The 15,607-nt window shown below is 37.8% G+C and overlaps 1 protein-coding gene across 1 annotated transcript in view; it reads left to right on the plus strand.

The window, feature by feature from the left end:
• Window positions 1–10,008, plus strand: part of HOATZ (HOATZ cilia and flagella associated protein) — a 64,095-nt gene extending 54,087 nt beyond the window's left edge. The window contains exon 6 of the mRNA XM_043999196.1: window positions 9,839–10,008. Coding sequence (XP_043855131.1) covers window positions 9,839–9,905 — 67 coding nt within the window. The 3' untranslated portion in view covers window positions 9,906–10,008. The remainder of the gene's footprint in view (window positions 1–9,838) is intronic.
• Window positions 10,009–15,607: the final 5,599 nt, after the last annotated feature.

Raw genomic sequence — 15,607 nt, forward strand, 5'->3', positions numbered from 1 at the left:
TAGTCTGACCAGGGAAGAGAAGAAACTAAAGCCAGAAATGTCATTGCTTGGGCTATAAAGAGATTCCATCAAACAATTTCCTTAATCTAAAGAAGGTGACCTCACAATTGATGTAAGCGCTCTTTTCCATCTTGAGGAAAAATTTGTTAAAAATTAAGATAAACAGGAACACTGTGAACATCCCAGTGGGTGGGAAGGAAGTATAATTTTATTTATTGTGTGAATAGAAACACCACCCTTTCATTGATTAGAAAATCTGAGCATTTGAGATGGCTTTGTAAACTGTGAAAAAAATAAGTATTAAAGCCATATATTGGTTTATTGAGAACAGACTATAGGACTAACATTAATCAGTGATCCCCATTCATTAACACATATCCTAAAAAAGAGGCTATCTCATTAATTAATCACCACTCAGCTTTTTTTCCCATCAGGGAACTGGAAGTATAAATACTTGGGTTTTTTTACTGATGTCCTGGCAACGTGTTTTAACTTGCATATTACGGAGCCTGGACCTTCAAAGATATACAGTCCTAGCCTATCCTTTTTATTACAATAAAATTCATTGATTCTGTGTTTACAATGGTTTCTCATAGCCTGAGTCTTTAGCTGACCTTACCCAAGGTAGAATCCTCACCTATATGATATCTTGAGGGCTTTTCTGTAACGATTGGAATGACGCCACCTGCTGGAGACTTACTGTAGAAGAGTTCCACCCATGAAGCGAAGGTCTTTGAGGACAAGACCAGGAGTCTTTTCTTTGGCGTCAAGAAGTGAAGCGGGCGAGTGGGAGGAGGAAGGAAGAGACTGGTGCTCGGTCTCACGCTCTTTCCTTTGGACTCTGGTGGAGAGCAGAGCTAGAAATGTGCTCGCCCTTTAATAGATAGATGAATGTAGGCCTTTCTCTCTCTCTTTATCAAATTCTTATTCTCCTTAATAAACGCTTAAAAGTCTAACTCTTGCTGAAGCTTATAATTTATTGGCGACCACTCATTAGATATTTTAGACAGACTAGCTAGAATTTTAGCACTTAACATTTCCTAACCAAAAAACAAATAACAAAATCTCATTCAAACATCCACAGTTAATGATCCAATCACTTGAGTTAAACATGATGCCTTCTGGTCACCAGAGCACTCTGATGAAGTAGATAGGGATGGAGATACCAGAAGAAGCCCAAAGATGACCCAGAAAGAGTTGGAGGCGGGGAGTGGAGAGGAGAAAGGGGAAGATAGATCCAGCCTTATGCATCACAGATAGAAAATTATTCTAAATCCTCCTAAACTTTTTGCATATGTGTTCTGATGCCTACAATTCCTTCATCCCACAATTAGAGATAAAGCTTAAAATGTACATACTCTTGGGACTAGTATGATTCTTCAGGTAATATTCATCACTTAAATTCACATTTGCAATTCACATCAAAACCTTTCCTGAAAGCAGGTTTTTATAATATGTCAGAAAGTACAAAAAGGCACTAGAAGCTTGAAAAAGGGAAGAAGGGGGTGGGTAAAGAATGGGGAAGAAATGGAGTTGGAGAAGAGGACTCCAAGAACAGAGAAAACGTTACTAGGCATGGGAATACCTTACATTTTGTATAGTGTATTCTTGTTGACATAGTACTTCTTTACCACAGTCCTCTGATGACAGGTAAACCAGGTATTGCTCCATTTTACAGATAAACTAAGGCTCAGCACGTGTCTATAGATCCAACCGGATGTATTCAAGCTAGCTTTGGACCTCAGGTCTTCTGACTCCACATCTAGCACTGCACTGAATATCAGTGGCAGAATTGATAGAGTGCTGGACATGGAGTCAGGAAGACCTGAGTTCAAATCCAGCCTCAGATATATCAGCTGTGTGACTCTGGCCAAGTCACTTATCTTCCTCAGTTTGCTTCAGTTTCTCCATCTATATAATGGGAATAATAATAGCATCTACCTACCAAGGTTGTTGTGAGGATCAAATAACTGTAAAATGCTTAGCATGGTGCCTAGTCCATAGCGAGTGCTAAATAAATGTTGGCTATTAGCTATTATTATTAGTTACCTAGCATTCTTTCCGTTACACCTGCAGAAACAGGAGACCTGTGATGTTGGGCAAGCGAATGACTTCATCTCGCTCGTCCTATGCCTCCTCATCAGTAAAGTGAAGCACTTGGACTAGACAGCCTCTAAGCTCCCTTTGAGTGCTGTTATTGTAAGGCCCCATGCCACGTTCTTCCCTAGGGCTGACCATGACTGTTGTCTACAAGATCATTAAATGGGCCACTTCTTTTACATATGTCATAACCTCATATATCTCTAACCTTGGCAGAAGAATGAACAAGAGAAGGGTGATTGTATCTATGGCAAACATCCTTAGAGAAAATGAAGAATGTAATTAATCATCCAAATATTTCATGGACAAAATTTAATTTTTCGTTTTTCACCCAGATAACATGACATCGTCTAGGGTGGGTCTATACCTCTTTTCTAGAAGAACTGTGTGTTTTTCCCCAACCTGGGGGGTATGGTGGTTTTTCAAGAAACTTCATCAGAATCCAGACATAGAGAATGGAGAATATTGCTCAGTGACCTTATGCAAGTTGCTTCAGTTTCCCCCCAAGGAAGGGGTTGGACTTAGTTTCTAAAATCCCTTCTAATTCTAAAATTCTGTGATTCTATACACCATATTCCTGTGGGTAAAACTAGCCCAGCTAAAAGATTCTTTGAGTCTGATGCATGATGACTGCTACTGGAATAGCAGCAACTGGGTTCCTTAAACCATGCAGAGCTAAATCAGATCTTTCCTTTGGACCAGTTGTGTTGCTATAAGTGTGGTCACCTAAAAATAAACCACATTCTTTCCTAGCTTGAACATTTTCTTAGCCATTTGAATCCTTAAATTTAACTCTTTTTGAATATGGACATATATTCTTTCCCTCATCCTGAATAAAGCCACTTCAACCCACAGTGAGTAATCTTTCCTTTCTCTATATTCCTGAAGAGCTTCTTGTCTAGGGCATTCATTTGGCAATCAGTTCTAGAATTCTGGAATGGTAAAACTAGAAGGGAGGTCACTTTGTAAATTATCTAATCTTATTCGTTCATTTTATGGAAAAGAAAAATTAGACCCTAAGATAAGGGATTTGCCAAAGGTCAAACAGTTAGATGACAGAATGTTGAGTGTAGAGTCAGGAAAACCTGAATTCAAATCCAGTATGGTATATTTCCTAGCCATGTGACACTGCTCGAATCACTCAACTTCTGTCTACCTCAATTTCTTCAACTGTAAAACAGATAATCATGTTAGCACTTACCTTATAGTATCATTATAAAGATTGAATGAGACTTGACACTTACTAGCTCTGTGACCCTGGGCTTGGGACAGTGCATGCTGTACCCCAAGAGCAGAACTCAATCTTAAAAGGTACAAAAGAGGCTAAAATATGAATAAGAAACAGAAAAGAACCCTCACCATTGAAAATTACTATGGTGACAGGGAAGATCAAAACATAAACTCAGAAGACGACAACAATGATAAAACACCTACACATAAAGCCTTAAAGGGGAAGGAGAATTGATCCTGAGACCAAAGGGCCCTCTTGGAAGAGCTCAAAAATGATTTTATAAAACAAATAAGAGAAGTAGAAGAAAAATTGGGAAAAGAAAGTTTTGCATAAGAGTTATACAAGAGAAAATCAATAGCTTGGAAAAAGGACAAAAATTGACTGAAGAGGGGAAGCTAGGTGATACAGTAGATAGAATACCAGCCCTGGATTCAGGAGGACCTAAGTTCAAATCTGACCTCAGACACTTAACACTTATTAGCTGTGTGATCCTGAGCAAGTCACATAACCCTAATTGCCTCACCAAAAAGAAAGAAAGAAAGAAAGAAAGGAAGGAAGAAAGAAAGAAAGGAAGGAAGGAAGGAAGGAAGAAAGAAAGAAATTGACTGAAGAAAACAACTCATTAAAAAATACAGTTGTCCAAATGGGAAAGGCCAAATGGAAAAACTGAAGTAAATAATTCCTTAAGAATCAGAATTGGGAAGATGGAAGTTAATGAGTCAATGAGACAACAGGAAGAAGTAAAGCAGAATCAAAAGAATATAAAAGTAAAAGAAAACATAAAATATCTCTTCAGAAAAACAACAGACCTGGAAAATAGATCCAGGAGGGACAACCTAAAAACAATTGGACTACCTGAGGACCATGATCAAAAAAGAGCCTAAACAGCATATTTCATGACATTATCAAGAAGAACTGCCCTAATGTCTTAGAAGCAGAGGAAAAATTAGACATTGAAATAATCCACCCCTCATCTCCTAAAAGAGACCCCAAAAGGAAAACTCCAAGAAATATTATAGTCAAATTCCAGAATTATCAAGTAAAGGAGAAAATACTGCAAGCAGACAGAAAAAAAACCAATTTAAATATCAAGTAAAAACAATCAGAATAGCACAGGACCTGGCAGCTTCAACATTAAAGGATTGGAGGGCTTGGAATATGATATTCTGGAGAGCAAAGAAACTGGGATCATAACCAAGAATGCTACCCATCAAAATTAATTATAATCTTTCAGAGGAAAAGATGGGTATTCAATGAAATGGGGGACTTTAAAACTTTCCTAAGGAAAAACCCAGACCTGACCAGAAAATGCAACCAACAAATACAAGACTCAATAGATAAGGTTAAAACGTTTGCATCACTACAGGGGAAGAAGGTACTTGTAACTCTTAAGAACTATATCTTTATTAAGGCAAATAGGAAGAGTATACACAGAAGATATGGGTATCTGATATGATAATATTAAAGGGGTAACAAAAAGGATTACACTGGGAGAAAAGGAAAGGGAAGGCAGAATGGGGTATATCACATCACATGAAGAAGAACAAAAGAACTATTATAATAGAGGGAAAGAAGGGAGGGGTGAGCATTATTTTGACCTTATACTCATCTGATTTGGCTCAAAGAGGGAATAACATATACATTCATTTTGGGTATAGAATTTTATCTTGCCCTATAGGGAAGTAAAAGGGGAAAGGGGAAAGGAAAGAGTGGGGGACTGATAGGAGGGAGGGTAGACTGAGGGAGATGGTGGGCAGAAACAAAATACTAGTGAGAAGGGCCAGGGAAAAAGGAAAGAGAAAAGTACAAACAAGAAGAAAAATAGGATGCAGGGGAAAAAGTTAGTAATCATAAAATGGAAGTAGATAACAGCGTGGATTAAAAACCAGAATCCTACAATATGTTGTTTACAAGAAACACATTTGAAACAGAAATACACACAGAATAAAGTAAAAGGTTGGAGCAGAATATTTTATACTTCAGCTGAAGTAAAAAAAAGGGGGGGGATAATAATCCTTATCTCAGACAAAGCAAAAGCAAAAATTGACCTAATTAAAAGAGATAAGGAAGGAAATTACATCTTGCTAAAAGGTACCATAGACAATGATGTAATATCAATATTAAACATGTATTCACCAAGTGGTACAGCATCCAAATTCTTAGAGAAGAAGTTAAGTGAGTTACAGGAAGAAATAGACAGCAAAACTACATTAGTGGAGGACCTCAACCTCCCCCTCTCAGAACTAGATAAATCTAACTGAAAAATTAATAATAAAGAAGCTAAGGAGGTGAATAGAATTTTAGAAAAATTAAATAAGATAGACCTCTGGAGAAAACTTAATGGGGATGGAAAAGGATACAATTTTTTCTCAGCAGTACATGTCACATACAGAAAAATTGACCATGTATTAGGGCATAAAAACCTCACAGTCAAATTCAGAAAGGCAGACATAGTAAATATATACTTTTCAGATCATGATGCAATAAAAATTGTGTCATAAAGGGCCATGGAAAGACCAAAAATTAATTGGAAACTAAATAATCTCATCCTAAAGAAAGAGTGGGTCAAACAACAAATCATAGAAGCAATAACTTCAGAGGGCAGCTAGGTGGTGCAGTGGATAAAGCACCAGCCCTGGATTCAGGAGGACCTGAGTTCAAATCCAGCCTCAGACACTTGACACTAACTAGCTGTGTGAACCTGGAAAAGTCACTTAACCCTCATTTCTGAGAGAGAGAGAGAGACAGAGAGAGAGAGAGAGAGAGAGAGAGAATAACTTCATCCAAGAGAATGACAATAATGAGACAACATACCAAAATTTATGGGATGCAGCCAAAGCAGTTCCTAGGGGAAATTCTATCTCTAAATGCCTACAGTAGAAAAAGAGGAAATAAATGAATTAGGCATGCAACTAAAAAAGCTAGAAAAATAGCAAATTAAAAATCCCCAATTAAATACCAAATTAGGAATTTTAAAAACTAGAGGAGAGATTAATAAAATTAAAGGTAAGAAAACTATAGAATTAATAAATAAAAGTAAGAGCTGGTTCTATGAAAAAAAAAACAATAAAATAGATAAACCTTTGGTTAATTTGATTTAAAAAAAGAAAAAAAAACGAATTACCAGCATCAAAAATGAAAAGGTTGGGCAGCTAGGTGGCACAGTGGATAGAGCACTGGCCCTGGAGTCAGGAGTACCTGAGTTCAAATCCAGCCTCAGACACTTAACACTTACTAGCTGTGTGACCCTGGGCAAGTCACTTAACCCCAATTGCCTCACTAAAAAAACTAAAAAAAAAAAAATGAAAAAGTTGAACTCATCACCAATGAAGAAGAAATTAAAGCAATAGTTAGGCACTATTTTGCCCAAGTATATGCCAATATATTTGACAATCTGAATGAAATGGATAAATATTTACAAAAATGTAAACTGCCCAGACTGACAGAAGAGGAAATAAAATCCTCAGATGAGCCCATTTTAGAAAAAGAACTTGAACAAGCCATCAATGAACTCCCTAAAAAAAAAAGTCTCCAAGGCCAGATGGGTTTACAAGTGAATTCAAACAAACATTTAAAGAACAATTCCAATACTATACAAACTATTTGAAAAAATAGGTGAAGAAGGAATCCTATCAAATTCCTTTTATGGCAAATACAGTGCTGATACCTAAACCAGGAAGAGTAAAAATAGAGAAAGAAAATTATAGACCAATCTCCCTAATGAATATTGATGCAAAAATTCTAAATAGAGTATTAGCAAAGAGATTATAGTAATTTATCACCAGGATAATACACTATGATCAGGTAAGATTTCAATATTAGGAAAACTATCAACATAATCAAACCACATCAATAACAAAACTAACCAAAATCATGTGATTATCTCGATAGATGCAGGGAAAGCTTTTGACAAAATACAGCACCCATTCCTATTAAAAAAAACACTACTAGAGAGCATAGGAATAAATAGAGCTTTCCTTAAGATGATAAACAGTATCTATAGAAAGCCATCAGTAAGCATTATATTCAATGGGAATAAGTTAGAGGCATTCCCAATAAGATCAGGGGAAAAACAAGGATGTCCATTATCACCACTGTTATTCAATATTGTACTAGGAATGTTAGCCTTAGCAAGAAGAGAAGAAAAAGAAATTGAAGGAATTAAAATAAGCAATTCCATTTGGTGATGTACATGTGCAGAGTCACTTTTGGGGTTGTTGAAAAAGAGTGTTTGCTATTATCAATGAGTTATTTTAACAAAACTCTATTCGTAACAATCCTTCATTTTGTGCTTCAAGGCCAAACTTGCCTGTTATTCCAATTATCTTTTGATTTTCTACTTTAGCATTCCAATCCTATATAATGAATGTGACATCTTTTTTGGTGTCATTTCCAGAAGCTGTCATAGGTTTTCATAGAACTAAACAACTTTGATCTCTTTAGCATTAGTGATTGGAGCAAAGATTTGTATTGCTATGATGCTGAGTGGTTTCCATATCATTCTGTCGTTTTTTAGATTATATCCCCTTGTACTGCTTTTCTCACCCTTTTTTGACTATAAGGGCTACTCCATTTCTTCTATGGGAATCTTGCCCACAGTATTATATGTAATGATCACCTGAATTAAATTCACTTATTCCAATCTATTGTTCATTGTCACCCAGGATATCGGTGTTTAATCTTTCTATCTCCTATTTGACCACATCCAGCTTACCTTCATTCACAGATCTTTCATGCCAGACTCCTGGTCAATAATGATCTTTACAGCATCAGACTTTCCTTTTGTCACCAGACACATCCACAGCTGAGCTTCCTTTCAGCTTCGGCCCAGATATTTCATTTTTTCTGAAGCGACTTGTAATATCAAGAGCTACTTGTAGTGCTTTTCTGCTGTAGCATGTTGGACACCTTCCAACCTGAGGGGTTCATCTTCTAATATCATATCTTTTATCATTTTAATACTTTCCTTGAGGTTTTCATGGCAAAGATACCAGAGTAGTTTGTTATTTCCTTCTCCAGTGGATCACATTTTGTCAGAACTCTCCATTATGACCTGTCTATCTTGGGTAACTGCACAGCATAGCTCATAGTTTCATTGAACTATGCAACTTCTCTGCCATGACAAAGGAGTGATCCAGGAGGGGAGAAGTTGGAATTCAATACATCATTGCTGATTGACTAGTTGTTATGTAGTCATTTTTCAGTCATATCCAACTTTTCATGACCCCATTTGGGGTTTTCCTAGCAAAGATACTGGAGTGGTCTGCCATTTCCTTCTCCAGCTCATTTTATAGATGAGGAACTGAGGCAAACAGGGTTAAGTTATTTTCCCAGGGTCAGACAGCTAGTAAGTATCTGAGGCCAGATTTTAACTCATAAAGATGAGGCTTCCTAATTCCAAGCCCACTGCTCTATCCACTGTGCCACCTAGTTGCCTCTAGTAATTTTTACTAAATGTGGCAGAAATTGGACCAGAAAACAGCCTATGTAGCATACATAGATTTGTTATAGTCTTAAAAGCATTTCTGTAAAAGTATAAGGGCCACATATGAATAGAATCCAAGATTTGGCCTTCACTAATTTAGAAATTATTTTTCTAAAATTTTATTAGTTTCTATTAATAAAAGTAGCTAGCATTTATAAAATACCTATTATATGCCTGGCACTGTGCAAAATTCTACAAGTATCTCATTTGATCCTCACAACAACCCTATAAGATAGGTGCAATTATTATCTTTATTTTATCATAAAGGAAACAGAGACAGAAATGAAGTAACTTGCCTGATGTCACACAGCTAGAAGTATCTGAGGAGAGATTTGAACTCGGGTTCTCCTGACTCCAGCCCCAACATTCTATATATTGTACTTACTACCTAACTGCCAAATAAAAGATGATTATTATTAAATGGGTCTACCCTCACTAAAGGTCTTTAAGTAAAAATTACATAAACACTTGTTAAGTATGTGATGGAAGGAATTCTTGATCAGACAAGCATTGTACTAGATTGTCTCTGAGGTTCCTTCCCACTCTGATATTCATTTTATGAAGTTATTTTTAAGCAGGACCAGCCCTGGGAACAATTGTGGCTTGGTTTTTCTGTCTCTTGTCATTCATTCAAGGGAGAAAGACCAGAAAAGTTCTTCCCCACCAAGGTTTCAGCAACTTAACATTTAATCCTTCCTAAGAACATTTGCCTTTTAAAGGATATAGAGGAATTTGCTTATTATAAAAAAATTAATGGTGGAATTTCAGGCACTGTGACACATGGGTGGGGAAGGTATTTTGGGCATAGGGGAGCCTTCCCGTGTTCCTCAGATAGGCTTATCCACATAGGCTTACTCCATCTATGCACAAAGCTATCCTTTGTTGTAAGACTTAATATGCAGAACCCCAAAGTCTGTACTTGTTTCCCCGGGGAGATTTCCAAAAGATTTTTTCATGATGTAGAGCATGTGTTCCAAACTACAGAGCTCTGTTTACTGGAATTGTCTTATTACCTCCAACAGGAAAGTGCTCACGAACTCTGAAAGAAAGGACCTAGAAGAAGTGAGAGCCTTGGGTCAACTTAATTGAAGGTGAAGGAAAGTAATTTCACTTTTGAAATTGCACCCTGCCACACCATAGCACCTCTTCATCAGCTTCTTTTTTATTGTTTTGCATTCAAAGGCCAATGAAATAAATTTAGAGACAAATAAACTTTCAAGAGAACTAGATGAGTTGTATGTATTTATTGTATCTCCTATGCCATTTGGTCACTGCTACACTTGCTAATATGTATTCAAATTCTCTCACTTCACACTTTCTAATCCTTCTTTTGTTTACTTTTTTTGTGTTTCTGTTTGAAGTTTTTTGTCAGAATTGCAGGATTTGACCACATTAGGTGTGTCAAAGGCACCGGAAACAGGTGTTGTGTTGAGTGTACCAACTCAGGAGCCACCGGGAAAAACAGACAAGAAGGAAATGGGAGGAGGAGGGATGCCGGTATCTCCAAAATGCCACCTCAGCACTAAAGGTTTGAAACCAAAGTTTCACTCTTTGCTTTGCATTACCTTTCCCCAAGATTGGCCTGTCCCATTTTCTTGGAGAAAGTCTGGAGTCTCTTTCAGAAAGCAGACTACTGCCAGATCTTTGAATACCCAAATCGCCATGCCAGTAGCTTGAAGTTCATACACATAAGCCCCAGATATGCTAAATAATATTACTGAAAATTTCCCACTGAAGCCAACTGTACAAAAAACAGTCACTTAGGGGTTTTTGTTTTGTTTTTTAGTTTGCCGTTAGAATTAAAGTGCTGTTTTTTTCATCATTGACACTTTTGTTCCCTACTCAGGCCTGAGTTGTCCAGATTAAAGGGTGAGCATTCACCACAAACCCACCCAAGGTCCCCCACCTACCCACCACCAAGTTTTGAATCAACTGCAAAGTCATGGGTGTTACAGGTGGAACTCAGGAACTTATAATCAGTTAGGCAACAAGTCCAGTTTAACAGATGCTGTGGTGTCAGAAATGTCTCAGAAATCCTTTAATAACTAAGCTCACCAGGAATTTCTGGAGACTAAATGGAGAGAAGTTTAATAATGATGTATCACAGAGTTTAAGTCAGCTTGACATATTGGTCAATTTTTATCCAACTGCAGCCAGAAAGCTAGCCAAACAGAAGATATCCTCTGTTCCTTGGAGGCTGCAGCAGATTAAGGGCTGGCAACATCTCTCTCCCTTATTCTCAGATGATGCTTTGAACAGGAACTAAATTGGTCTCTACTCAGCAGCAGTCATGTCATAAACATTTGCAAAAAGAGCAGATGTGATAAGGGTTCAGGTACCATATGTCCACTATAGGTCAATCTTAATTTTGGAGAAGATATGTTTATTTCTGGAGGCAACTAGCTGTCTCAGTGTATAGAACACTGGACCTGGAGTCAGGAAGACTTGAGTTCAGATCTAGCCTCAGACACTGTGTGACCTTGGGTAAGTCACTTAATCCTATTTTCTTCAGTTTCTTCATCTATAAAATGAGCTGGAGAAGGAAATGGCAAACCAGTATCTTTGCCAATAAAACCCCAAATGGGGTCATGAAGAATTGGACATGACTGAATAACAACATATTTATTTCTAGATGTCCTATAACCCCTTAGGTACCCACATAATGCACATGGGCCTCTCAGAAAAACTATCAAGTTCCTATATGGCCCTATATCCACTCAAAACCATACTTCACAGGTCCCCATAAGTTAAATTTTTCTAGCCAAAATATAATTAATTCAAAGCAGAAGCATTTAATGAAATAACATAAGAAAAGTAGCAACGACCCCAAAATCATCTAGGATGCCTTCTTCCATAGACATATCAGTGGAGAAAGTGGAAAGTCCTAGGCACAAGCTTCGAGAGCATGCCCTGAGGGGACATTCCCATAGACTCCTCAGGAGAGGCGGTAAGGGTTTCAAGATGGATAATGGCAGTGTGAATTTAAAGAGACAGATGCTTTCCAGAGGCTTTACAAAGGACTTCTGTTACTCCCCTCTGACAGAGAAGGAGATAGGGCATAATCCATTGGTATTTTTAATGAGTGGTAGGAATGCCCGACCAGCTGAGTTGTCTGCTGTATTATGCTAGAAGCTGATGGAAGTAGGGGATGAAAGAGAAAGAGAACCTGGCCAAGTTCTGTCACTGGTGCCTGTAACTTCCTGCTATTTGGGAGATAATCCCATAAAAAATCATTCTTGGGATTTGTGGCCTTTCCCCCTTCCCTTAAAATAAAATAAATAATAAAGTGTTTAGGAATACAAATAAGTAAAAATGTAGTCCCTGCCCTCGAAGAGCTCATAATATAGTCTTTAAAGGATGACTGAATAGGATGCTCTGATTAATTGGATTTAGGGGTGAGAGAGAAGGGAAAGAAATATGATTCCAATATTTGGAGCCTGACTGACTAGAGAGAGTAATGGTATCTTAGGCAAGTCATTTTATCTAAGTGAGCCTGAGCTTCCTCTTCTGCAATGAGAGGAGTAGTCAGTACACAAACATTAAGTACCTATTATGTGCTAAGAGGAGGCAGCTAAGTGGCTTAGTGGATAAATCCCTCGGCCTACAGTCAGGAAGACCTGATTTAAGCCTCATACATTTACTAGCTGTGTAAGTCACTTGAGCAAGTCACTTAACCTCTCTTTGTCTTAATCCACTGAAGAAAGAAATGGCAAACCACTCCAGTATCTTTACCAAGAAAATTCCATGGAGTACTATGATCCACAGGGTCACAAACAGTTGGACATGGCTGAACAACCATCACAACATGTGCCAAGAATTTTGATGAGCACTGAGAAATACATATACAAAAAGAGAATTCCTGCTCTCAAGGAGTTTACAATCTAAGGGAGAGGGAGAAGTACAAAGGAATGCAGCCAAGTGAGAAATTATTAGACTAAGTGACCTCTGAGAATCCAGTTCTAACTATGACAATTAGTGGCAGAAATAAGAGAATGTGAAAAATTATGTGGTTTGGGTGGGGAGATGATGAGTTGAGTTCTGTCGCTGAGTTGAGGAGGAATATAGGTATACCACTATCATGAATTAGCTTTGGGCATATTTAGGCCAGCCTGACTAGGGTGGGTCTGGTATATTTCAGGTTCAACACTGCAACAAAATGAGATACTCAATAGACCATCTAACAGAACAAACGAAGGTTAACTTAACCACTGAACCTGGTACATAGTAGGTATTTAATGTTTATTGATTGATGGAAAAGATACAGCACTGGGCCAGGTAGATGCTTCTTTACCCTCTCCCCAAACCTGTCATCTTTATACAGAAAGGAGTTAGGTCTTGAAGGGTTAGTCAAGGTATGGCAATTCATGTGCCATGGGACATCTGCCAAGTACTGATTGCTCATGATCTGGTCTTCGTTCAGCCCTTAGGTGGCTGGGAAGCTGCATCAGTGGCTCAGGCCCTAGATACCTAGACAAATCAAGTCTTAAGGACAGTTTCCTTAGCTTTTCGGAGGAAAGCTATCTGGGCCTATAATCTGGAAACCTGGTAGATATTCTTCCTACCACAGGATAACTTCTTTCTTTTTTTTTTTTTAATCTGATTTTTTTTGTTGTTGTTTTGTTTTGTTTTTGTGGGGCAATGAGGGTTAAGTGACTTGCCCAAGGTCACACAGCTAGTAGGTGTCAAATGTCCGAGGTCGGATTTGAACTCAGTTCCTCCTGAATCCAGGGCCGGTACTTTATCCACTGCGCCACCTAGCTGCCCCTAGGATAACTTCTTGTTGTGAGAAAGGCTTTCAGATGCTTTGTGCTTCTTTCCCTGACCCCAGATCTTGTTCACTGAAGGACATTTCCTGCCTACCTCCTCACCCTTAACTTGGGGTTTGGATCTTTTTGTACTTAGACTTGGCTTATAACTTTTAAAAAATTTTTCTTATTGATTATACACTTGATAACCAATTTATTACAAATTGCTTTTAAACATATATTAAATTTAGCAAGTAACAAAACTGTCTTCTTTGTGTTCTCTTCTGGACTGCTTTATTCTGCAAATATTTTAATGGTTTTATTGATGATTTTTTGCATTTCTACAAATATCCACTAATATATTCCCTCCTCCCATAAGAGCCCTCTCATAACCAATAAGTATAGTTAAGCAAAACACAGCAACACATCGTGCCTGAAAATATACCGCATTCTGCACCCTTTTGTTCATTATATTTCTGCCAAGAAGTGGAAGGCATGTTAGATCATCAGTTTTCTGAAGTCATAATTGGCCAATGTGTTGATCAGAATTCCATAGTCTTTCAAAGTTGTTTTCCTTTTCATTATTGTTGTCATGATGTGAATTGTTATGATTTCACTCATTTCACTTCATCAGTTCATACAAGCTCCCTAAATTTCTCTGAATCTTTTATATTCATAATTTCTTACATCACAAATTGTTCAGCCATTTCCCAGTTGGCAGGAATCTGCTTTGTTTCCAGTTCTTTGCTGCAATAAAAAGTATTACAATAAATATTTTATACATATGAATCCTTTCTCTCTGTCTTTGACCTATTGGTCAGACCTATATACCTGTTGTTTGTCCTTTGTTCTCAAAGAAGACCATGATATCAGGGTGATGTCATGACTTGCAATTAATTGGATTTAAGTGAGGGAGGAGCTGAGCAAGGTCACCAGCCTCACTCTCCCCTGCAGAATCATCTGGGTCCAGTGGCAAGATATACATCAGGACAACTGGAGTTGGGCTGGATGTTTAAGGCAGTTGGGGTTAAGTGATCTGCCCAGGGTCACACAGCTGGTCTGAGGTGAGATTTGAACTCAGGCCCTCTTGACTGCAGGGCTAGTGCTCTATCCACTGCACCACATAGCTGCCCTGGGTATATTCCTAGTAGTGTTATCAATGGTTCAAAAGATATGAATAATTTAGTGACTGTGGGAATATAATTCCAAATTGCTTTCCAGGATGATTTAGACCAATTCACAGTTCCAGCAGTACATTGGTGTACCTGTCTGCCCATAACCTCCCTGTCCTCCAACAAATTTTTGCCAATCTGATGGGTATGAAATGGAATATCAGTTTTAATTTTTATTCCTCTTCCTCAGGAAATAAATAATCAAATGAAATGAACACTATGAACAGTCATATGAAAAAATGCTCAAAATCACTATAAGAGAATTGCCAATTAAAACAACTCTGAAGCTCATATCCACCAGATTGACAAAGATGGGGGGAAAGGGAAATGGCAATTGTTGCTGAAAATCCAAGAAAGAGCTAACTCATTTGGCTATGTCCCAACAAAGAGCCTTCCTCTAATGAAAAAAAATCAGAAGCCAATTCTTCTCAATCCTTACAATTCTTCTTGGTTTAGTCACCAATCTCTAGCAAACCTCCCTCCCCCTACAACCTTTCAGCATCTCTCTCCACAAGAACCAAAGGACCAAATAGGAGCCATGGGCATGTCCTCTAAGTAAAGAGCCAGTGTGTGTGTGTGTGTGTGTGTGTGTGTGTGTGTGTGTGTGTGTGTGTATAAATGTACATATGAAATATTATATAGAATACCTATAATTTAATTCTATTATTTTATGTTTTGTGTATATTGTGGATATTCTATCACATTTCATATATACATACACATGCACATGCATATATGTGCATGCACATACACACACACACACATATATAATATATAAAATATATTCACCCTCATGGAGCCAAAACATACAGTCCACAACCATGGGAAGTACTCTAATCCAACTCCCTCTACATTTTGTATCTATTTCATCCTT

Source organism: Dromiciops gliroides, chromosome 3 (genome assembly GCF_019393635.1).
Source record: "Dromiciops gliroides isolate mDroGli1 chromosome 3, mDroGli1.pri, whole genome shotgun sequence".
NCBI classification, from domain to species: domain Eukaryota; kingdom Metazoa; phylum Chordata; class Mammalia; order Microbiotheria; family Microbiotheriidae; genus Dromiciops; species Dromiciops gliroides.